At 46.0% G+C, this 25,809-nt stretch overlaps 1 protein-coding gene across 1 annotated transcript in view; it reads right to left on the bottom strand.

The window, feature by feature from the left end:
• LOC139259736 (von Willebrand factor D and EGF domain-containing protein) overlaps nucleotides 1-25,809 on the bottom strand; it is a 446,188-nt gene that overhangs the window by 175,713 nt on the left and 244,666 nt on the right. The window contains exons 13-15 of the mRNA XM_070875369.1: nucleotides 24,381-24,517; nucleotides 15,116-15,280; nucleotides 10,442-10,546 (exon numbers count right to left, since the gene is read on the bottom strand). Of these exons, the coding sequence (XP_070731470.1) occupies nucleotides 10,442-10,546; nucleotides 15,116-15,280; nucleotides 24,381-24,517 (407 nt within the window). The remainder of the gene's footprint in view (nucleotides 1-10,441; nucleotides 10,547-15,115; nucleotides 15,281-24,380; nucleotides 24,518-25,809) is intronic.

Raw genomic sequence — 25,809 nt, 5'->3', positions numbered from 1 at the left:
ATGGGCAAATAATTGGCAGATGGAGTATAATGTTGGAAAGTGTGAGGTCATGCACTTTGACAGAAAAAAATCAAAGAGCAAGTTGTTATTTAAATGGGGAAAGATTGCAAAGTGCCGCAGTACATCGGGACCTGGGGGTACTTGTGCATGAAACACAAAAGGATAGTATGCAGGTAAAGCAAGTGATCAGGAAGACCAATGGTATCTTGGCCTTTATTGCAAAGGGGATGTAGTATAAAAGCAAGGAAGTCTTACTACAGCTATATAAGATATTGGTGAGGCCACACCTGGAATACTGCGTGCAGTTTTGGTTTCCATATTTACGAAAAGGATATACTTGCTTTGGAGGCAGTTCAGAGAAGGTTCACTAGGTTGATTCCAGGGATGAGGGTGTTGACTTATGAGGAAAGGTTGAGTAGGTTGGGCCTCTACTGATTGGAAAGCAGAAGAATGAGAGGTGATCTTATTGAAACGTATAAGATTATGACGGGGGCTTGACAAGGTGAATGCAGAGAGGATGTTTCCATTGATGGGGGAGACTAGAACTAGAGGGCTCTATCCTTGCTAATATATTAGAATAAGGGACCACCCTTTTAAAACAGAGATGAGGAGAAATTTCTTCTGTCAGAGGGTTGTAAATCTGTGGAATTCGCTGCCTCAGAGAGCTGTGGAAGTTGGGACATTGAATAAATTTGACAGAAATAGACAGTTTCTTAAACGGTAAGTGGATAAGGGGTTATGGGGAGTGGGCGGGAAAGTGGAGCTGAGTCCATGATCAGATCAGCCATGATCTTATTGAATGGTGGAGCAGGCTCGAGGAGCCGTATGGCCTACTCCTGTTCCTATTTCTTATGTTCTTATGTTCTTAGGCTATACATCAGCTTCAAAAGAAACCCATGGGTGGGAGATGGATGGCGAGCCTGTGTGTCCGGGCGAGGGAGTGATTCTGCCGGCCAACCCTCGAACCCGGTGAGGAGACGTTCGGTCAGTGATGGGGTGGTACTTTGAAAAGAATCAAAAATTAAAAATTTCCCCAATTGCCCCAAATGCCTAGCTTCCCGTTCTAAGCAAGCCAATTGCGCGTGCGCAGACCAGGGTGTGGTCCATACTAGGGCGTCCACCTTGGGGAGAGAGAGAGGAAAGAAGCTATGAGTGTTTTGTCCTGCTGTTTTGAGCATCTTGCAAAGCTACAATTTAATTATGGGGGCAATATTGATAATGCCATACCTCGTGCAAGGCGTCTGCATGATTGTGCTGCGGAGGAGAAGATTGATTCGACATCACTGCATGAGGAACCTCAGTGCACATAGGATGATGGGCAGGAGGCCTTACCCACATCGGGTATATCAGGACAGGCATTCATACCTGCACCTGAGTGATGCAAACTGTGTGAGAAGGCTGCGTTACCACGAAGAAGTTGTAACCGAGATCTGAGCATTACTAAAAGCAGACCTGCACCCAAGAAGCGTCAGGAGGACTGCTTTTTCAGTCGAAGTAAAGCTTACAGCTGCACTTTCATTTTATGCATCTGTATCATTCCAGGTCACAACTGAGGATGTGTGCACCATTTCTCAACATGTAACATATATCTGCATTCGGCAGGTGACTGCTGCACTATATGCCCGGAGGAGTGACTACATAAATACATAAAGTTCCCCGGGCAATGCGGGACAGGACTGTGGGCTTCTCCAGGATTGCTGGCTTGCCAAAGGACAGATCTGCATTGATTGTACCCACATTGCCTTGCAAGCACCTTCGGAAGATTCCGAGATGTACAGGATCAGAAACAGCTTCCACTCTGTGAATGTGCAGCTCGTCTGTGACGCCATGCATCGAATCATGGCAGTTGATGCGAGATACCCTGGGAGCACCCATGATGCGTTCATCCAACGTGAGAGCGCTACATCTGCCATGTTTCAGCAGCAGCTGGAAGGGCAGAGCTTAATGCTGGGTGTCAAATGGTATGGCCTCGCCGCCTGGCTCATGATGCCCCTATGTGTAACCCGAACGGAAGCTGACCAGGAATACAACATGTCGCACGTTGTGACGTGCAGCATAATAGAGAGGACCGTTGGCATCTTGAAACAGCGTTTCCGATGCCTGGACCATTCCGGAGGCTACTTGCAATACTCCCCTGAGATTGTCGGTCAGTTCACTGTTGTGTGCTGCATGTTGCAGAACCTAGCCATCATGACACAGCAGCAGCTGGTGGTGGAAGAGCCAACTGAGGTGAGAGTGGCTGATGATGAGGAGGAACATGCAGATGACGAGGAGGAGGAGAAGGTGGAAGCCATGCAACTACCTGAACCCGGAGCATGACGGCAGAGGAGGGTGGGCCGTCGTGCCTCTTTAACGATTGCTCGAGCCTTGTGCCAGCAGCTCATCCATGAACGCTTTGCTGCCTGAAGGCTCAGTGGCAACTAATCCAAAAGGATCATGTTTACTGTTTGGACCTGTTCTGTAATGATGTGTTGTGTTAATTGAACAAATAATGGAAATGATTTAGTTATATAATTTAAAATAGATTTTATTCAAAAGTTTAACACTTGTATGTGCTTAACCTAACTTTAATAAAAATATTCTTGCATTAAACTTTAAAGTTTTCAGTTAAGATACTTACAAACTTTAAGATCATGTACAAACTTGTAAATTTTCATCACTTACAAAAAACTTTTAATTTGAGAACAGTTACAACAGTAACAACAATAATAACAACAACAGCAAAGAACTGCATCCATCTCTCCTCCACCTTATTCTAAGACCGCCCGCTGCGCTTGGTCTTGGTGACTTCACCCCTGTCCGCAGGCCGTGGCGCAGTGTTTCTCAGGTTGGTACCAAGCTTATTCTTTCTAGCATCTTGGGTAATGCTCACTTCTTGATGAGGGGGCATGGACAGTCGGTAATGTGGAAGGCCCGGCTTGGGCCTCTTCAGAGGCTGGTCTGCGGATTGGAGTGGGAATGGCAGTTGATTCTGTCAATGGGCGCAGGGTCTGGGTGTGTTCTATTATTGCAGCAGCTAACTCCGACATTCCCTCCCTCATGTGCCCCGACAGTGTCTCAACTACCTGCAACATTCCCTCCCTCATGTTCACCAACAGTGTCTTCACTACTTGCAACATTCCCTCCCTCATGTTCACCGACCGTGTATCAGCTACCTGCGACATTCCCTCCCTCATGTTCACCGACAGTGTATCAGCTACCTGCGACATTCCCTCCCTCATGTTCACCGACAGTGCATCAGTGGCCTACGACATTCCCTCCCTCATGTGCCCGGACAGTGTTCGCATTTTTCATGAGAATGTTGTTACTTCTCCAGACAGTCCCGATATCTTATCACCCACCCCTGATGGTATCCAGGAGTGATTGCATAAGATCAATGCTCTCCACATTCATTGCCATCATCTGAACCACATCTGTTGCATCCTGCACCTCAGGAGAGCACTGTCGAGCTCTCCTTCCCCTCTTCACCCTGGGTGTGGCTCGCTGTATCCCACTGGGACCCGCAGCCTCAGACTGTGTGAAACCATGGAATGTCCCAACACTTGTACAACTCAGGAAAGGGACTGGCACCTCAATGGGCTGCACCTGCACCTCCTCCAGAGTGAGTACAACAGTGGGGGCTTCATCCTCCCCCTCCCCCTGCCCCTCTCCTCTGGCCCCCCCTCATCCCCATGCTCTTTATCTGGAAGGTGGGATTGGAAGATGTTCTCTTCTTCAGGCTCTTCTGCATCGGCTTCAGCCTCATCAGGGTTGGCCTCAAGTTCTGCAAAATATAACAGAACAGACAAATGGTTAGCAACAGAGGAGGGGGCAGGATGGCATGAGTAGGCACACACAAAGCACAGGCATCAAGCTCATGTGAAGGACCACAATGAATGATAGCACATTGCATCAACCGAAGCGTAACTGATGGAGACATCCCCATGAACCGAAGCATGGCTAGCCCGTGTAGTACTTTGACTTTTAGCAAAGTCAGAATGAGGAATTTGCAGGACTTACCCTCTCCCTAGAGTGTGGGCCGAGCTTCTGCAGTGGTGGTTGTTTTTCTCCAGGCAGGACCCATCAAAGCAGCGACCCTATCTTCCAAGTGTGTCAGTGGGTGCAGATTTGCCAAGCCTCCTCCTGTTCGAGTTCTCTGTCTTTTGATGTGTGCCACCTTCCTCTGCAAAGATGAAAATATAACTTTTTAGAGAGGGTGTCTTTCTGCTGGGTGGGACATACAAATGGTCACATTTACAATTGAAATTGCAGTGAATAAATGAAAATATTACTTACACTAACTACTTGACCAAGGTCCTGCCACTTCTTTTTGCATTGGCCTCCCCACCTCGGGGTGGTCACCATTGCACAGTAATCTTCTGCAAGTTGGTTCCAGTGTTTCTTCACTTCTTTTGGTGAATCTTTTATATGACCTCTGCTGGTGTCCAGCTTGTGCCATCTGGCCTCAATTACAGTAACTAATACCTCCACTTCCTCTTGTGAGAAATTCATGTTCCTTGAGCTGAGTTGCATATTGCAGCGCCGATTTTTCCACTGAGAATTAAAGTTCTCACACAGCACTCAAAGTTCTCACACACAACTGGCTCATTAAAAATGGCCGAATGCAGACTGGGAGCTGTACTGGGCATGCGTGCCCATAACAGTCACATAAAAAGCGTCATTTTTTTTTGAGCATGCGCAGAAGGGGGGCATCCTTTTTTTGGCGCAGATATTAGGCTCCACCCTCCAAAGCTAAAGGACAGGCTGCATGGCGCCAATTTTAAAAATGAGAATGGGGAAACTTGCAAGTTATTTTTTTTGGAATAGTCAGGGCCAAAAGAAATGGGCGTAACTCTTGAAATACGCCAAAAAATGACAATGGGCAAAATTGAGCCCCATGAAACTAAATGTACAGTATTCTTTGTCCACTTATAAAACCTTTTATTTGAATCATAGAAATTTATAGCACGGAAGGAGGCCATTTCGGCCCATCGTGTCCGTGTCAGCCGACCAAGAGCTATCCAGCCTAATCCCACTTTCCAACTCTTGGTCCGTAGCCCTGTAGGTTACGGCACTTTAAGTGCACATCCAGGTATTTTTAAAATGTGGTGAGGGTTTCTGCCTCTACCACCGTTTCAGGAAGTGAGTTCCAGACACCCACAACCTTCTGGGTGAAGAGATTTCCCTTCATATCTCCTCTGAACCTCCCTGCAATTGCTTCAAATCTATGTTCCCTTGTTATTGATCCATCTGCCAAGGGAAACAGGTCCTTCCTGTCCACTCTATCCAGGCCCCTCATAATTTTATATACCTCATCAAAGAAAGAGACGAAGAGAATTCTAGCTCAAATGAATTGGTGCACACTGATTGGGTATTCATTTTGTGACACTTCAGGAGACCATGTCAGATTACACTTCAGCATTCTTACAGGTCATCGTACATGCAGAATGTGGCTCTGGTGTATAAATCAGAAGCCCGTAATTAGGGTTAACAAAGATGCACCCAGATCTGCTAAACAAAATGTCAGGAAGATAAGACAATGACATAAAGATGGCAAACACCCTGGAGGCAACTCCGCAGTTAGCACAAGGTGAGGGGAGGAGAGGTTTGGGATGGGTAGCGCACATTCCAGCATGTGATAAGGTGCCCTGAAGGGAATGGTAGCAGGAAGCATGGAACAGTTGAGATTAAATTGCGAGGCATAACAACCTGTGCCGGCCAGGTTTTATAATATTCGCCAAGTGGAATAAAAGCAGGGCAAAGGGCGGTGCCCTTTCTGGCAGTCAAAAGCTCATCATTTTGTGTAACAGAACAGAAACAGGAAAAGTCAGCATGTTGTCATCCCGGCTATTTCCTGAACCATGCACCCAGCAAATTAGCTATTAATAATATTGAATTTGCACTAAACTTTGAATAAAAGAGCATTTAAAATTAAGGGATGTTTCCAAGTTCTGCATAATTTTAAAAAGACAAATTTAAGTTTTCCTCTGGTGTCATATAGCCAGGAATTATATAGCAGTACAAAGCCAAATTCAGCAGCTAGCTTAACCAAATTCTTCGGCATGATAATGTAGAATCTAAGGTAGATCATTCGAGAGTTGGAGCACGGCTCAATGCAATAAAGAATTTATAACCACCCCTTCAATATAATAAATACTTAAATACGGTACAAAACAGTATATGTCATGTATCTTACATTATTATATATAACATGTATCCTAACATGCTATACATGACTGTAATAAGATATGACCTGTAACGACCAGCATACCTTACCACCAGGGGTGCACTTGCAAGAGACAGGTATATAAGGACAGGTACGACAGGCGACCCTGCAGCGTGGGACCTTGGATTTTGAGCATGCCTTGTTTAATCTCTCCGCCTGGCCCTTGGAGGCCGGCTTGAACAGTGTCGTCTTGACGTGATTTATGCCGTGGTCAATTATAAAGTCTTGGAATTCTGCGCTGGTGAAGCACGGACCATTATCACTGACCAATATGTCAGGGATTCCGTGCGATGCAAACATGGTTGCGAGGTTCTCCACAGTGATGGAGGTTGTGCTCGAAATTAAAATGGTGCATTCGATCCACTTTGAAAATGCATCTACAACTACGAGGAACATTTTGCTCATGAATGGGCCCGCATAGTCTACGTGAACCTGCGACCACGGTTTGGTAGGCCAGGGCCAGGGGCTCAGTGGCGCCTCCCTGGGGGCATTGCTGAGTTGGGCACAAATGGTGCACCTTCGGACGCAGAGCTCCAAGTCCGCGTCAATACCAGGCCACCAGACGTGGGATCTGGCTATGGCCTTCATGAGAACGATCCCCGGGTGCTCGCGGTGGAGCTCCCGGACAAATGTCTCTCTGCCTCGCAGAGGCATGACTGCTCGGCTGCCTCACATCAGACAGTCTGCTTGTCGTGATAGCTCATGCATGCGCCTGTGAAAGGGTTTGAATTCCTCGGGGCAGGCATCGCGAGCCTCTGCCCAGTTACCGGTTAGGACACATCTTTTTACTAAGGATAACGTGGGGTCGCTGGCCATCCAGGCTCTGATTTGACAAGCCGTCATGGGCGAACCTGTGGACTCAAAGGCATTGATTGCCATGACTATCTCACAGTCCTGTTCGTCAGACCCTTCCATGGTCGCCAGGGGTAGCCTGCTGAGCGCATCGGCACAGTTGTCTGTGCCTTATGGTGTAGTCATAGGACGCCAGCATGAGTGCCCACCGTTGAATTCGCACCGAGGCGTTGGCGTTTATTGCCTTGCTCTCAGATAGGAGGGATGTGAGGGGCTTGTGGTCGGTTTCTAATGCGAACTTGGCCCTGAAAAGGTATTGGTGCATCTTTTTGACACCATACACGCACGCGAGCGCCTCCTTCTCTACCATTCCGTACCCGCGCTCTGTCCGCGAAAGTGACCTGGAGGCATAAGCTATGGGTTGTAATCTGCCCGCACTATTGACATGTTGCAAAACGCACCCGACCCCATACGTTGACGCATCGCATGTGAGAACTAGCTTTTTACCTGGATCAAAGAAAGTCAAAACACTTTTGGAACACAGAAGGTTGCGTGCCTTATTGAAGGTGCGTTCCTGGGCGTCCCCCCAAAACCAATCGCACCCCTTCCTGAGTAGCACGTGGAGAGGCTCCAGCAGCGTGCTTAAGTTCTGCATAAAGTTCCCAAAGTAATTGAGTAGCCCGAGAAAGGCGCGCAGTTCTGAGACATTCCGGGGTCCGGGTGCCAGGCGAATTGCTTCTGTTTTGGACTCTGTTGGGCGGATTCCATCAGCGGCAATCCTTCTGCCCAAAAATTCAACCTCGGGTGCGAGAAACAGGCACTTGGATTTCTTGACTCGTAGGCCTACCCGATCCAACCACTTTAGTATTTCCTCCAAATTACGGGGATGGGAGTCGGTGTCCCTGCCCGTGATAAGTATGTCATCTTGAAATACAACCGTCCCCGGGATGGACTTGAGCAGACTCTCCATGTTGCGCTGGAATATGGCAGCTGCCGACTGTCATGTATCTTACATTATTATATGTAACTGTATCCTAACATGCTGTACATGACTGTAATAAGATATGACCTATAACCACCAGCATACCTTATCACCAGGGGTGCACTTGCAAGAGAGAGGTATATAAGGAGAGGTCTCAGGCAAGTGCAGCATTCCAGAGCTGTGAAATAAAGGTGCAGGTCCAGAGTGACCTTGACTTCACTACATGCCTCGTGTGAATCAGTACTGAGGGGACAAGACTTTACCGTATACTTGCTAGAAAATCAGTTTAAAAGCACTGTTTAAAAGCACTTTCCGATAGTCAGGGTTGCTCAGCAGTGCCAAAGACCCTTGCTCGTATCACTCACTGCTGCTCGCTTCCACTTACCCTCCCTTCCGATTATTTCCACCCTTCTTTCATTCGCAGTTCCATTATCCCTACTCGGTGACTCCCCTCTTCCTCCTCCAATCACTTCCCCTTCTCCCAGTCAATCCCCTACCTCTGTTCCTGTCCCCTCCCACAGCCGCTCTCCCATCTCCCAAACATCCCCCTCCCTCTGCTGACTACCCCTCCCTCTCCTGACTGCCCCTTCCTTCTCCCAATTGCTCTCACCTCACTCTCCCTATCGTTTCTCCACTCCCCCATCTCCAAAAGGCCCTCCTTTCTCTCCCTACCGTGGCATCCCCGCCCCCTCTTTCCCGATCTTTTCCCTCCTGTCTCCTGGGCCACCATCAACGACCTGAAATTAAAATACTCGTTGTTCACGAGTTGCCTAGTGATGCCAAGTAGGCATTTGCAGCTTGCTGGTCTCAAGGCAGTTCAGAGAAGGTTCACTAGATGAGGGAGTTGACTTATGAGGAAAGGTTGAGTAGTTTGGGCCTCTACTCATTGGAATACGGAAGGGGAGACTTGAACTAGGGAGCATAATCTTAGAATAAGGGGCCGCCCATTTAAACCTGAGATGAGGAGGAATTTCTTCTCTCAGAGGGTTATAAATCTGTGGAATTCGCTGCTTCAAAGAGCTGTGGAAGCTAGGACATTGAATAAATTTAAGACAGAGATAGACAGTTTCTTAACCGATAAGGGAATAAGGGGTTATGGGGAGCAGGCAGGGAAATGGACCGGAGTCCATGATCGGATCACCCTGATCGTATTAAATGGCAGAGCAGCCTGGAGGGGCCTTATGGCCTACTCCTGCTCCTATTTCTTATGTTCTTATGTTCTTATGTAAATGTGGCCGGAGGCCCAATATCAGTGCGCCACGGGCTTATCCATTCCAAAACAACAACAGCAAAAACTTGTTTATATAGTGCCTTTAACATAATAAAACAACCCAAGGTGCTTCACAGGAGTGTGATCAAACAAAATTTGACACCGAGCCACACCAGGAGATATTAGGACAGATGAGCAAACGCTTGGTCAGAGGTAGGTTTTAAGGAGTGCCTTCAAGGAGGAGAGAGAGTTAGAGAGGTGGACAGGTTTAGGGAGGGAATTCCAGAGTTTAGTGCTTAGGCAGCTGAAGGCATGACCACCATTGGTGGAGTGATTAAAATCGGGGTTACGCAAGAGGCAGACTTGGAGGAGCGCAGAGATCTTGGAGGTTTGTAGGGCTGGAGGAGATTACAGAGGTAGGGATGGGCAGGGCATGGAGGGATTTGACAACAGGGATGAGAAGTTTAAAATTGAGGTGTTGCTTAACCGGGAGCCAATGTAGGTCAGCGAGCACAAGGTGATGTGTGAATGGGACTTGGTGTAAATTAGGATATGGGCAGCAGAGTTTTGGATGAGCTTAAGTATATGTTGGGTTTATTTTGGTTCAGGGTAAAGGACTTTGGGACATCTGAGGTCATGAAAGATGCTGTGTAAATGCAAGTCTTTATGCAAGTACACAAAATTCAAACAGCAAACCAGCGAATAAGATATATAAATACAAATAAGACTGAGTTGCCTGGGCTTTAATGGCTGGATTTGAAGTACACAAGTGCCAAGGGATGCAAGTTAGATACTTCTTCCCTAAAGGGTAGAATGATCCTTGGCTGGACAAGCATTGTGAAGCCTAGCAGTGCTCTGAGCTTGGTTTTAGTTGGTTAAAATTGAGCCGTAGTCCCGAGTACACTTGGGACCCCAAGCCTTGGCTCTTGACAACCTGTGCCTAACCTCTCTAGACTTGGATACGTGTGGTGCATTCCTACAGGGAGACAATTTTGCAGTTTCTATCAGAGAAACAGATTTCATTGTATGTGCATTTCTCAACTGCTTGTTTTGGAAAGCTTTGCTATGGTAACGGGTCTTCCCTAGTGTCATCCAGACAACCAGCTGGCCAAAAATGACCACCTCAATTTTAATAAGTGAATATCTCATTGGCATGTCTTTTCAAGCATTCTACCACTTAAAGCTGCAACATTACATTGAGAAACCACATTATCTGTTGTACAGGTATCAATATTCAAAAATCTCAAATTACCTTCAACTTACAAGGTCCAGTTGTCACGCTATTGCAGATCTGGCAAACACCATCATAAAGTGTCAGGACTTTCGAGTCACTGAACAAGGATCCGTCATTTGTAATCTGCCGAATAGGAAAAAAAATGGTATTTTAGCAATATAATTTGATATTATTTTATCTGCAATCATTGATGCATTGCAGATTTTATATTTGGGGAAGTTGAAAACAAATCTTAACCCCATAGCTAAACAACAGGAAAATCATCAAACAAATTTTTAATCATTACATTTACAAGACAAATATGAATGATTGCTTTCACAGGGTGCTGTCTAATTGCTTCCATAGCCAAGGCTCATGTGCAGAGCTTATACAGAAACTGGGAAGCAGCTGTTGCTGGAGAAAGATGCACCGTAAAATTAAGCTCGGAATTAAACCCCAGTAGGGAAGTCATTTTTTTCCTATTACATCGCTCAGCCTTCTCCCCATTTGTTTCCCAGCTGTTGCTTATTCTTCAAGTTTCTTGTGGGTTCATTTTTATCCCACCTCCAGTGGTATGAGCTGCAACCATGACAACTTACATTGACTCTGAGCAGAGGTGGACGCAGGGCAGGCAAATGAGGCATAAGAACAGTGACGGACAGGTAAAGAGCATCTGGTCCATCAAGCCTGTCCCATACAATTGCGATACCTTGTGTATCACAACATATACACTCCACCCCACCTGAAACCATTTGAACTACTGAGAGAAGCAAAAAACCAGATCAGTGGAGGAGGATGGAAAGGGGAACTGAAGGCAGAGATGGGCTTCTCGTAGATTTTTGAAGACAGGGAGCTTATAAAATAAAGTGCTTTGGGAGATAATTCCATCGAGCTGGGATGCAGTAACTGAAAGATTGTCCTCTGATGGTGGATCAGAGGGTGCACGGAACAAACAGTAGTCCAAAATCAGAGTATACAGATGGAGGAGATCAGTTAGATATGGTGGAGTGAGGTCATGGAAGGATTTGAAAATGAGAATAAAGAACTTGAAAACGTTTCGCTGGGGACACAGGAAGTGAGTGGAGCTTGGAATAGTTGGATGGTGGATGTGTGAGACTATTGGGAGAGGTCTTGGGTCACAGTTCTATATTAGTTAAAATTTATGAAGGATGAAAGTGGGAGGTGATGAAATTTATCGAGATAATGAAAGCATGGTCTAGGTTTTAGCAGTAACACGGAGAGGTAGGAGCATAAAAAGACAATGGGCCCAAGTTTCCACACGCGCCTAGAACGGCGCAGTCCCGACCTGGACTCCCGTTTTTCGCGCCACAAAGTGCGCCTAAAAAAATCCTCCGTATTCTCCACCTCCCTGCAGGTCCTCTGGCCCTCGGCGCAGCCAGCACGAGCTGTAGGGGGACGGAGCCAGGTTCCTGCGCTGAAAACAGTGCCGGGACCTCTGCACATGCGCGCTACAGTCGGCACGCAAGTGCAGTAGCTCTAGGTGCCGAACTGTGTGGGAGGGGCCCGAAGCACGCAGCCCCTAGCCCTGGCCGAATGGCCTCGTTGGGGCTGCGTGAATAAGGCTCCTCCCACGGCCTGCTCCTGCTTCCCCCCCCGACCAGACCCGACACCCGCTCCCCCCTGCCTCCGGACCAGACCCGACACCCGCTTCCCCCCCGACTGGACCCGACCCGACCCGCGCTCCTGTTCCCGCTCCCCGCCTCCCCGACTGGACCCGACCCGACCCGCGCTCCTGTTCCCGCTCCCCGCCTCCCCGACTGGACCCGACCCGACCCGCGCTCCTGTTCCCGCTCCCCGCCTCCCCGACTGGACCCGACCCGACCCGTGCTCCTGTTCCCGCTCCCCGCCTCCCCGAATGGACCCGACCCGACCCGCGCTCCTGTTCCCGCTCCCCGCCTACCCGACTGGACCCGACCCGACCCGACCCGCGCTCCTGTTCCCGCTCCCCGCCTCCCCGACTGGACCCGACCCGCGCTCCTGTACCCGCTCTGCACCACCCCCCCCCCGACCCGACCCGCGCTCCTGTTCCCGCTCTGCACCACCCCCCCCCGACCCGACCCGACCCGACCCGTGCTCCTGTTCCCGCTCCCCGCCTCCCCGACTGGACCCGACCCGACCCGTGCTCCTGTTCCCGCTCCCCGCCTCCCCGAATGGACCCGACCCGACCCGCGCTCCTGTTCCCGCTCCCCGCCTCCCCGACTGGACCCGACCCGACCCGACCCGCGCTCCTGTTCCCGCTCCCCGCCTCCCCGACTGGACCCGACCCGCGCTCCTGTACCCGCTCTGCACCACCCCCCCCCCGACCCGACCCGCGCTCCTGTTCCCGCTCTGCACCACCCCCCCCCGACCCGACCCGCGCTCCTGTTCCCGCTCCCCGCCTCCCCGACTGGACCCGACCCGACCCGCGCTCCTGTTCCCGCTCCCCGCCTCCCCGACTGGACCCGACCCGACCCGTGCTCCTGTTCCCGCTCCCCGCCTCCCCGAATGGACCCGACCCGACCCGCGCTCCTGTTCCCGCTCCCCGCCTCCCCGACTGGACCCGACCCGACCCGACCCGCGCTCCTGTTCCCGCTCCCCGCCTCCCCGACTGGACCCGACCCGCGCTCCTGTTCCCGCTCTGCACCACCCCCCCCCGACCCGACCCGCGCTCCTGTTCCCGCTCTGCACCACCCCCCCCCCGACCCGACCCGCGCTCCTGTTCCCGCTCCGCCCCCCCCCCCCCCACTGGACCCGACCCGACCCGACCCGACTCCCGCTCCCAGACTGAATCCAACCTGACCTCCCCCCCTCCCTCCCTCCCTCCCTCCCGACCCGAACCGAACCTCCCCGACCCGACCCAACCCAACGCCACCTACCTGTAAATCTGGTGCTGGTGACGGGCCCTGCCCGAAGTCTCGGGCCGGCCCGTTCAGCCTTCGGTCCCGAAAGGCCTGCCTGAAGCACTTTCACACAGGTAGGAAGATGGTTTATTTCATCTTTTCTTTGCTTATAAATGTTTATTCAGGTTGGATTTATTTGTATAATATTTGTAGAAGTATAAATAAGGATTTATTATAGAATTTAATGACTTCCCTTCCCCGCCTCCCCTTCCCCCCCACCTCGTTCTGGACGCCTAATTTGTAACCTGCGCCTGATTTTTTAATGTGTAGAACAGGTTTTTTCAGTTCTACAAAAATCTTCACTTGCTCCATTCTACTTTAGTTTGGAGTACGTTTTCACTGTGGAAACTTTCAAATCAGGCGTCAGTGGCCGGACACGCCCCCTTTTGAAGAACTGTTCTAACTGACTAGAACTGCAGAAAAAAAAATGTGGAGAATTGCGATTTCTAAGATAGTCCGTTCTCCACCAGTTGCTCCTAAAAATCAGGCGCAAATCATGTGGAAACTTGGGCCCAATGATTCAGAAGCGGAAGAACTCCATCTTGATTTCATACCATATGTCGGATAAGAAGTTGAATATTGAACAGAATGCAGAGGTTGGGCACCACTAGATTCCCAAAGTGGGCACAATGGTAATATTGCATAAATGGAAAGGCACTCTGCTCCATAAAGGTCCATACCCACTTTAATTTTAAAACAATTATGTCAAATTATTTTAAGGCAAAGGCAGAGTGGTAAGCCCGAGCTAAGGAAGGAAGTGAGGTTGGTGAGAGTGATACAGAGTGATGTGAGATGTTGGTTTGTTCACAGCCATGAATATAGTTAAAATAGTTTATTATGATGAATTATTGCTAAAAATCAGCATTTGTGAACAGACAGGCAAATCAACAGTACCATATTATTGGTTGCAGTTGAAAATGGGAGGGATTATAAATATGATTTTTGGAACACCCAATGTCTCATTGCGTTGAAGTACCTCATATTATAGTATTGGTGATATTGAGTCTTACAGATCAGAAAGGTCCTCTGACCCCTAGCCTGCTGTGAATTATGTGATCTCACCCATTGGTGACATGCCAATTTATTCATTAATTCTGCTTTAGGAAGGGAAAAATCTGTTACTTACTACTGCTGCAAGTGTATGTATCTAGATATAGACACGGCTGAATAAGATCATAGGAACTACTAGATGAAAAAAGACCTAGGTCCATCAAGTTCACTATCAATTATCCTGGTAGATACATGATACGATAATGGATTTGTTCGCTCGTCATAGCAATCAATCTCAATCAACTAGTATACAACAGATCCAGACATGACACAAGGACAACCTCAGTGGTGGAAGTTTTGGGAAACATAGGTCCAAAGTCACCTATTACTTCCCAGGATGCTACACTTACTGCGTCATATCTCAAATGACTCATATACTGTATCAAAAAATATTTTCTGAAAGAAATCTGTCTAACTAGCATTTGAATAAATCAATACCAGTTGCTTCCACCGGCTCCCTAGGAAACCTGTTCCATTGATTGACCACTTTCTCGCTGAAATATTGTTTTCTCAAATTAGTTTTGAATTTACACCCCTTCAATCACAGGTTGTATCTTCTGCTTGAGCTACTTGGGTGAGTTACCAGTGCAACCTTGCACATTCAGCAGAGCGGAAGTGAGGGTAGAAAAGTGAAATAGGAAAAAAATAGGACAGGTTTGTTATTTAAGCTCCCTTGTTAAGCACAAACAATTCAATTATTTCAATCAATTTATATTATTAAATTATAGGTCAGTTTTTGATTCGATAAGTTTAAAAATCTTACCTTTATTTGCCACCTGGCAAAAGGTTTATCTGAAAACATGAAGAAGTCCACAGTCTCAGCTGCCATACTTGTTAGTGCTGGAATTTGGCAATCAACAGCTTTGGTACTGAGAAACGTTGCCTTTGTAATCTGTGTAGCTCCTGAAACCCATTCATTATTCACATACTGCTCTCGATATTAACCGGAAAAACAAACAAAAATCAATGTTTACATTGTAGTGTGTGAGCTCCATAATTACTAGCAACAATCTTAAATTTTAATTCTTAACGCTAATGATTTCTAACAATCAAAAGCAATGGCCGATTTTCACACGCCAAAAGGGACATGGTGATAGACTCAAATTGGTGTCAGTAGACTTATTATTGCCAATGAATCAGTCACTGCCATTTTTAACAGCTTACCTACCTCTGGATGACCAGAGTGCTTGGCTGGTTCAGCCGGTAGGTCTCTTTTAATATTCAAAACATGTGCATTGGATATCTACTGAAATTTAAGACAGAACTGGTCGGAGTGTGCACCAGTTTTATGGGCAGCGTGACCGAAGAGGCTCCAAAAATAAAAGTTTTAAATCACGTCTGTGGGACCAGGGGGAGCCGGAGCACTGGCCCAAATCTAGCAATCTGTACATGGGCACCCATTTGGGGCAGGGAGCTCGCCGGGTCCAGTTAAGTGAGGTCAAAATTGCTCCATCCTCTCCACTGCCGGAACTGGCAGGCAGCTGCCAGTAATACAATCCGTCTGATTAGGAAAATCGGGCGAGTTGTATAACGGGCATCTGAAAGTTACGCCCAATGTATATTTAACACACAGTTATATTTTCACTTCTTGACACAGACTACAATGCTAAAGTAACCCTGCATATGTCACCTTCATGACTTCCATCTCATTTTTTGAATTAAGTACAATCTCCATTTAATCATCTGTAGGGTCTGCTTATAACAATATTTTAATTATGCATCCCAACATTTCTCTCTGTGCATTAGTTATAATTAATCTATAAATGCAATTACAGAAATGATATTTACTAAAGTGTTAAAACTAACATACTGTGAAAACCAGCAGGGTACATATTCAACTTTGCAGATTTGAGATAGCAAAGATAGAAAGGAACAAGGAGCTTGTATTTATACGGTGCCTTTCACCTCCTTGTGATGTCCCAAAACACGTTACAGCCAATGAAGCACTTTTGAAATGTAGTCACTGTTGCAATGCAAGAAACATGCCAGCCAATGAGTGCACAGCAAGATCCCACAAACAGCAATTGAGATCATGACCAGATAATCTGTTTTTAGATGTTGGTTGAGGGATCACTGTTGGCCAGGACACTTTGAATAGTATCACGCGATCTTTTCGTCCACCCGAGACGGCAGATGGGGCTTCGGTTTAATGTCAAAAATACAAAGAAGTAAGAATTCAAAGTAACATTAAGGACCAAATTTCCTGACTGTTCTGACACCGAGAAACATTGTCACCATAATACTGGAAAATCATGGCACTGCTTTCCTGATGTGCACTGGCGAGGGACAAGGCTCCTCCAAAGGTGCAACGTTACCCTATGGGCTATGCCACATGACAGAATGACTTTGATAGACTATTGCTGCAATCAGAACTGAACTGAAGATATTTTAAAAACATTAAGGGTTCTATTTTGTATTTTTATTGTACAATCAACTTGACCTGAATATGTTATGTAAATGAGGTTCCATGTTGACAGAAAAGATAAATAATCTTGTTTCATATTCTCTAACTAGGGCAAATGATTTAGTACAACTCAACATCCCATGATGAATCCCATGAATTTCTGCACTTGAGTTGCTGTCAGAATACTCCAACTTTGCATAAAAAGTCCCCGATGCAGTGAAAAGTCTAGGATTTGAGCTGATTAAAGCAATAACAAACCACTTGCCGTAACAAATCATTTGTCCTATTTACGAGAATCCCTCATTGAAAAGTCCGACAGCATAATTTAACAAAATGCATAAATCAATCAATACAGTCCAATAAAATTAATTTACTTTGAATTTTAAATTCTTCAAGGTCTGCCATGGTAGTAGTGAGAACACTTTTCCTACTTGTTCACCAAAATGTCAGCATCAGTCAGTCCTTTTACACTGCACCATTAGAAATCCTGAAACTCAACTTCAGAAGAGCGCCCTCTACTGCGTCAGCATGGGTTTGTCCACTATCCTCTCCAGGTCATTTTATCACATAGAATATAGAACAGCGAAGCAGGCCATTCAACTCACCAACCAGTCCATGCCAGCATTTATCCTCCACTCGAGCCTCCTCCCATTCTTCCTCACCTAACTATCAGCATAACTCTCTATTCACTTCTCCCTCATCATCATAGGCAGTCCCTCAAAATCGAGGAAGACTTGCTTCCACTCTAAAAGTGAGTTCTTAGTTGTCTGAACAGTTCAATATGGGAATTACAGTCTCTGTCACAGGTGGGACAGGTAGTCGTTGAAGGAAAGGGTGGGTGGGTAGTCTGGTTTGCCGCAGGCTCCTTCCGCTGCCTGCGGTTGTTTTTTGCATGCTCACGACAACGAGACTCGAGGTGCTCAGCGCCCTCCCGGATGCTCTTCTTCCACTTCGGGTGGTCTTTGGCCAGGCACTCCCAGGTGTCGGTGGGGATGTTGCATTTTATCAAGGAGGCTCTGAGGGTGTCCTTGAAACGTTTCCTCTGCCCACCTGGGGCTCGCTTGCCGTGTAGGAGTTCCGAGTAGAGCGCTTGCTTTGGGAGTCTTCTGTCAGGCATGAGAACGATGTGGCCCGCCCAAATGAGCTGGTCGAGTGAGGTCAGTGTTTCGATGCTGGGGATGTTGGCCTGATCAAGGACACTAACGTAGGTGCGTCTGTCCTCCCAGGGGATTTGCAGGATCTTGCGGAGGCATCGTTGGTGGTATTTCTCCAGCGATTTGAGGTGTCTACTGTATATGGTCCACTCTCTGTGCCATACAGGAGTGCGGGTATCACTACAGCCCTGAAGACCATAAGCTTGGTGCCAGATTTGAGGGCCTGATCTTCGAACACTCTTTACCTCAGGCGGCCGAAGGCTGTGCTGGCGCACTGAAGGTAGTGTTGAACCTCGTCGGCGATGTCTGCCCTTGCTGATAGTAGACTCCTGAGGTATGGAAAGTGGTCCATGTTGTCCAGGGCTGCGCTGTGAATCTTGATGACTGGGGGGCAGTGCTGTGTGGCGGGTCAGGTTGGTGGAGGACCTTTGTCTTACGGATGTTTAGTGTAAGGCCTTGGTTTTCGTACGCCTCGGTGAAGATGTTGACTATGACTTGGGGTTCAGCCTCTGAATGTGCGCAGACCCAAGCTTCATCCGCGTACTGTAGCTCGATGACAGAGAATGGGACGGTCTTGGATCTGGTCTGGTGGCGACAAAGGTTGAACAGGTTCCCACTGGTTCTGTAGTTTAGTTCCTCTCCAGCGGGGAGCTGTGTTGAGTGTGAGGTGCTTATCTATACTCCCCTTCTATCTTCTGACTTCCCTATTTGATTCTTTGGTGACTAGCTTATATTGATGGTCTTTAGCTTTGCTCCTCCCCACAAGTGAAAATACTCTCTGTCTGCTCTATCAAAACTTTCAATAATTTTAAGACCTCTATTAGGTCTTCAGCCTTCTCCTTTAGACCCAGGCTGTTCAACCTTTCCTGATAGATATAACTTTGTATATCTTTTTTCCACCCTCTCCAGTGCCTCTATATTCTTTTAATAATATGGCGACCAGAATTGTACACAGCACAACAAGTATGGTCTAATCAATGTTCGGCACAAGTTGAGCATAACTTCTCTACATTTCAATTCTATCCCTCTATAAATAAACTCTAGTGCTTGGTTTGCTTTCTTTTGGCCTTATTAACCTGGGTCATTACTTTTCGGGATTTGTTTATTTGTACACCGAGATCCCTTTGCTCCTCTACCCCATTCAGATTCTTATTTTCCAAGTAATATGAGACCTCATTATATTGTCTCACCAAAAGGTAATACCTCACACTTATCTATGATGAAATTCATTTGTCAATGATATGCCCATTCTGCAAGTTAATTAATGTCTTCTTGTAATTTGTTGCAGTCCTCCTTGGAATTTACTATTTCCCCCAATTTGGAATCATCTGCAAATTTAGAAATTATCAGGGCGAAATTGCCCCTTTTTGAGAGACCCATTTGTATGGGCGCAAGACACTATTCACCTGGGGGGGGGGGTGCTACTGGCTCCTGGGAAATTGCCCACGAGTTTGCGGAGGTGCTGCCATGGCAGTGCGTGCCAACCCCTTTCCGGCCCTTGGGGGACATTGCCCGCGGCCTGTGAGGCTGGCACGAAGTCACGAAGCTGGCCGACATCTGCTCGCGGGGTGGAAATTAAAGGGGAGGTTGCCATCGCGCCGCAATCTTTAACGTTCTGTCAACTCTCGAGTCAGCTTCAGGTCGTTCCCCCTAGCATAGTCGGGGCTGCCATCCTGCAGTCCAGCACTCCATTTTGGGTGCACTGATCGTCCAGCCGCATCTATCAGAGGCCTTGCAGAGTGAGCAGTGGCCCTCCCCTTTAAGCGAAGCGGAGGGGCGTAAAAGCGCATTAGTGCTAAGCGGGCTGATCAACTCGCCCAGTTGCAGCCGCTGGAACTGCCCCTAAAGGAAGTGGAGCGCACGAGATTGTATTCCACTTCCTTTGAGGGGCAGTAAGCCCAATTCAGCGGCCAGGACAGGACTTCTGCGCCGGGCGCATGAAGTCACGGAACCCGGCAGGTTACTGCTCCCAATTGGGGCACAGGGCAATTTTGGCCCTTATGTTTTTGATTCCAAAGTCTAAATTCGTTGATATAAGTTGTGAAGAACAGTGGTCTCAGCAATGATCCTTGTGGGTCCCCACTTTCTACATTCTGCATTAGGAATAGCTACCTTTTATCCCTACACTCTGCTTTCTGTCTTGCAACCAGCTAGCTATCCATTCTGCTACTTGTCCCTTGACTCGGCATGCTCTGACCTTATTCATTAATGTATTATGTGGCACCTTAATGTAGACCTTTTGGAAATCTTGATAAATTACATCGACTGCATTAACCTCGTCTACTCTGTTACCTTTTCCAAGAATCCAATGAAATTGGTCAAGCATGACTTTCCCTTTTGTAATACATGCTGACTATTAATTGTTATATATTTGATTTCTAGATTTTATTCTATTTTCTCCTTTTGTAGGGATTCCATTGTTTTTCCTACCACCAATGTTAAGCTGACTGGTCTATAGTTCCCTGGATAGTTATATCTCCCTTCTTAAATATAGGTCTAATGTTAGTTATTTTCCCAAGTTCAATCCTTTTTCTAATGAGTTATTAAATATGTGTGAAAAGTGCCTCTGCTTTCATTCCTTTAGATTATTTTAAAATGTGCGGATCCAATCTGTCCAGACCAAGGGTTTTATCCTCCTTGAGTTTGATTAGATTATTTAATATTTCTCCTCTTTATTTTAAATGTGGTTATATCATTTCTAATCTAATATTTCTGATGTCATGTCACCTCCTCTGTCTTCCTGGCAAAATAACTATTTAATATTTCTGCCATCTCTCTATCACTGCCTATTATATTATCCTGTCCATCCCTTAGTCGCTCTATTCCCATTCCCACTTCCCTTTTTGTTCACGTGTCTGTAGAATATTTTACTATTTTGTTTTATGATCTTTGATAATTTACTTTCATAGTTCATCTTTGCCTTCCTAATTGTTTCTTTAACTTCTCTCCTACTCTCTTTGGATTCTCCCTTATCATGCTCTCCGCTGCTGTCTATGTACTCAGTGTATGCCTCTTTCCTTAATCTCGGTTTGTTCTTGATCTTTAGCAGAATATATTTTTTGGACTCTGTTGGGCACCGTTTTAAATGTTTCCCATTGCTGTTCACCATCATTTGCCAATAATGTTGTCCACTTTATTTTCCCAAGTTCTATTCTCAGCCCCTCAAAATCGGATTTTCTCCAATCTATTACCATGGTCTTTGTCAAGCTTACATCCTTCTCAATTAATTAGCTTCGGCCCACTGGGCCACCAGGGAGGGTTTTGACCATGCCAGGGGCCTGTTGGCTGCCGGCAAAGAGCGGAAGGAACGCACAACAACCCAAGCACCCCACCCACCCGTCCCTTCAACCACCGTCGGCCCCACTTGTGACAGGGACTGTAGTTCCTGCATCGGACTCATCAGTCACCCGAGAACTCATTTTTAGTGTGGAAGCAAGTCATCCTTGACTCCGAAGGACTGCCTAAGAGAGATATAAATGCAAATCTTTCTTTCTTTATTGCTTTCTTTCTTTCTTGCTTATCCTGTTCAACACTGGCCACCTACTTCTACCTCTATAACATCGTCCACCTACCTCAGCTCATCTGCTGCTAAAATTCACACCCATGCCTTTGGCACTTTCAGAGCTGATTACTCCAATACTCTCCTAGCTGGCCTTTCAGTGCCCTCAGGCCATTCGGTGGTATTTTCTAGGACTTGTTTACAAAGCATTTATTGCAAATGCTAGGAAACAGATTGCCTGCCTACCCACTGAGAGGGGGAAACGTGACAATATGGGAGGAGGCAGGGACAGAGAACTAAATTTAAATAGGAGCACGGAATTAAAAATAAAATAACAGAAAATAGGAGCACGGAATTAAAAATAAAATAACAGAAAATAATTGAATGGGTTTTAATATAGATCATCTTCAAAACAGAAAGGCTCGTTAATCCTATGTATGTTCCATGCCTATTGACTGCATAGTTGTTAAGGACCATGACCAGATGCTTTAGGGATAGCTCTTTTATTTGGGTGACAAACAGAATGCAGTGTACAATTAACTCAAGGCATAGTAACTTAAATACATATTTATGAGAATTATTGATTCTATTTATTCAAAACATAAAGCCAGCAAGTCTTGAATCATCTTGGAAAAATAAAGTGACGAAGAAAGTCAAGAGCTGAATCCAATGAGAGTAACTTCAAGAGACAATACAATCCTGTTGAAATCTTTTTCCACATGCCACCTTTACATCATTGGTGGAAAAACAAACAGATATAAATACGAAGCATTCTGGGGCTGGCTGGTTTCACTCAGCACCTTTTAATAAACCAAAGTATGTGTTTTATGCTTTCTTGTTGTTTTGGTCTTTTGGCAACTAATACATACACTTCCATAAAATTAAGTTTGCTTGGTATACGACATGCACATATTAGTGTGGAAGCAAGTCATCCTCAACTCCGAGAGATTGCCTAAGAAGATTTAGGCTTGTTTCATTTCTTATCGATTGCTCCACCCACATTACTAATTTAAAACCTTTGGTACCTCCGTATTTACCGTTTCCGCTAAGACACTGGTTCCATTCCGGTCCCATCGGTACAGCTCCTTCCTGTCCCAGTACTGGTACATAAGAATTAGGAACAGGAGTAGGCCATCTAGCCCCCTCGAGCCTGCTCCACCATTCAACAAGATCATGGCTGATCTGGCCCGTGGACTCAGCTCCACTTACCCGCCCGCTCCCCATAACCCTTAATTCCCTTATTAGTTAAAAATCTATCTATCTGTGCCAGTGTCCCATGAAAAGGAACCCCTCTTTCTCACATCAACCCTTTAGCCAGGTGTTAATTCTGCTGATCTGTCTGTTTCTATGCCAATTTGCACATGGCTCAGGCAATAATCCACAGATTATTACCCTTGAGGTCCTGCTTTTAATTTATCCCTTACCTTGGCACTGGGGAGGCAACACATTCTCCAAGACTCTCATTCATGGCTGCGGAGGATGCTATTTCTGATCCCTCAGCGAAATTTAAAATCAGTTTTTTTACTTCTTGCCATTTTTTTCAGCAAATTCCCTACCCCACCCCCCCATCCCCACAGGCGCTGACACCTCGTACTGTTATCGTCAAGCAGTTTGCCCTATGTGGGAGCCTTGAGTGTTGGTCGAATGTTTCATCATGGAGGGCCATCACAACTGAGTTCAATCCTGTCTTCACAGAAACGCACTTCCAGCAGTGATTGCTTGATAGTAACCAGGAGTAGGCACCCTGCCTGAATTCTCCTCCCTAACTCAGGAACACCTAGAGGAATTGTAGTACCAACTGAAGTCAGCACATACACACTAAGAACAAACTTGTCATCTTCCTGGTCTGTGTGGCTCAATGTATTTAATCCAGTGAATGACTAAGCCATACTGACCAGTGAAGATCTGTCCCTAGTCAGTATATGCTTAGTTAGTTGGTACCAGATATTTTGACATTACTGAGGTGGCAAGTGAGACTCACAGCAAACTTGTTACGGTACGGCATCTGGGGTTTTATTGCAAAAAAACATTTATTAATAAATTATTTGATTAGCCAATTCTTACACAATTAAACTGCTCCTGTGTGGTCAGAATCAGGAGATAATAAACCTTGCTCTTAAGACTACAAGATTAATACCAGATGGTTAGGATATAGTTGAAAGTGGATGTGGCCTTTATTGGTTTTCAGTTTATACTGCATGCGCACAAGTTGTGCAGCCAAACCTACTCAGCAACTCATAGGCCCTTGGAAAAGATCTGTCATTTACTATCCCCGAAATCTTTGCAGAAAGAAAATAATTTATTTCCTTAAATATAGATCACATCTTTGGTTGTAGATGTTTCACAATGAAAGTATTTAATTTTTAAAAGTGCTCATCACATCTTGCAGTTTCTGTTACTGCCAAATTTTATTTACAGTTTTACTCACTCTACGGATGTGAGATGTCTAAAGAAAGACTTGGATTTATATAGTATCTTTCACAAACACTGGATGTCTCAAAGCTCTTTATAGCCAAAAAAGTACTTTTTGGAGTATAGTTAGTGTTGTAATGCAGGAAACATGGCAGCCAATTTGCACACTGCAAGCTCCCACAAACATCAATGTGATAATGACCCGATAATCTGTTTTTCTTATGTTTTTTGAGGGATAAATATTGGCCAGGACATCAAGATCAACTCCCCTTGTCTTCTTCGAAATAGTGCCATGGGAATGTCTTATATCCACCTGAGAGAGGGAGATGGGGCTTTGGTTTACCATCTCATTCGAAAGATGGCACCTCCGACAGTGCAGTACTCCCTTAGTATTGCACTGAAGTGTCAGCCTAGCTTTATGTGCTCAAGTCCGTGGCGTGGGACTTGAACAAACAACCTTTTGATGAAAAGGCGAGTGTGCTACCCACTGAGCCACAGCTGACACATGCCACAGCCAAAGGGACACATGCTTCCAAATTACTGTATATATATCCCTTACCATTAGACTGGTAACTTCACACTGGAGATGACGAGATTCCCTGAAGCCCAGGCCAAATACTCTGATACTATTGCACTCGTAGATTCGAATATCACACAGTCCACCGTTCTCCAGATCAGTAATCTCAGGAGGCTGATCTTAAAAATGCAAAAATAAATGTTCACAATAAATTTGAAATGCAGGAAACATTAACTAGATGTGCTGAAAAATAATCCATTTCAGAATTATTCTGACAGCACATAAATTTTGCTTGTCAGTGTTTTAAAAGAGTTAATTTCCATTAATTTAAATCCAAACACAGACAGAAAGGCATAACTTGTTTTGAATAATTTCAATTTTAAACTACCTATACCTTAACCTATCCAACCGATTACAGTTCTGAACAAGATGTACACATCTGCCATAAAAAGGAAAAATAAAATTGATGATTATAGTGATGGGAAACCCATTGAGAATCGGATACAAATTAAACCTTGCAAGGGTTTAACCATAAAGTCCAGCAGGTCACAAAACCTTAGAGCTTTGTCTAGCCCTGGATGCAATGAATAGCAGGTGCACTTGCTCTACTGCCAAGAAAGACATCGATCATGTCAGTTTAATGCTGGAAACCAAGTTTGCAAGTAGATAAAGAAAAGTGCATATAACATTTACTGGGCAGAGAGTTTATGCTAATCACCTGCAGATTATTGAACAATAACGCTACAGTAATGTCATGTATTTTCTTGTGTGAATGTCATTGTGCATCAAATCCATGAAGCACACTGACAGTTACTTTTGCAAATGCTGACACTATACTAGACTCAAAAGTGAATAAAAACTCAACATAAGAAATTTCATGAATAAAACCAATACCAATGAGTAACCTAATTGCAACTCTAATAATCTGCTTCGGGTGATGGTGATAATCCACTCAAAACTCTATTCTTGCAGTACATAATGTCATGTGAACTCTTTAAATAGCTACTGTTTTGTAAACACCGCCACTCCCAGCCATCCAGTACTCCATAAATTACTACAGCACTGTAGACCATGAGCTTGGTGGCAGGTTTGAGGGCCTGGTAAACACCTCAAGTCATTGGAGAAATACCACAAACGATGTCTTCACAAAATCCTACAAATCCCCTGGGAGGACAGACGCACCAACATTAATTAGTGTCCTCGACCAGGCCAACATCCCCAACATTGAAGCACTGACCACACTTGATCAGCTCCACTGGGCAGGCCACATTGTTCGCATGCCAGACACGCGACTCCCAAAGTAAGCGCTCTACTTGGAACTCCTTCACTGCAAATGGGCAGAGGAAATGTTACAAGGACACCCTCAAAGTCTTCCTGATAAAGTGCAACATCCCAACTGACACCTGGGAGTCCCTGGCCAAAGACCGTCCTAAGTGGAGGAAGTGCATCTGGGAGGGCGCTGAGTACCTTG

This window comes from Pristiophorus japonicus, chromosome 3 (assembly GCF_044704955.1).
Source record: "Pristiophorus japonicus isolate sPriJap1 chromosome 3, sPriJap1.hap1, whole genome shotgun sequence".
NCBI classification, from domain to species: Eukaryota; Metazoa; Chordata; class Chondrichthyes; family Pristiophoridae; genus Pristiophorus; species Pristiophorus japonicus.
This window is presented reverse-complemented; position numbering and strand designations above follow the sequence as displayed.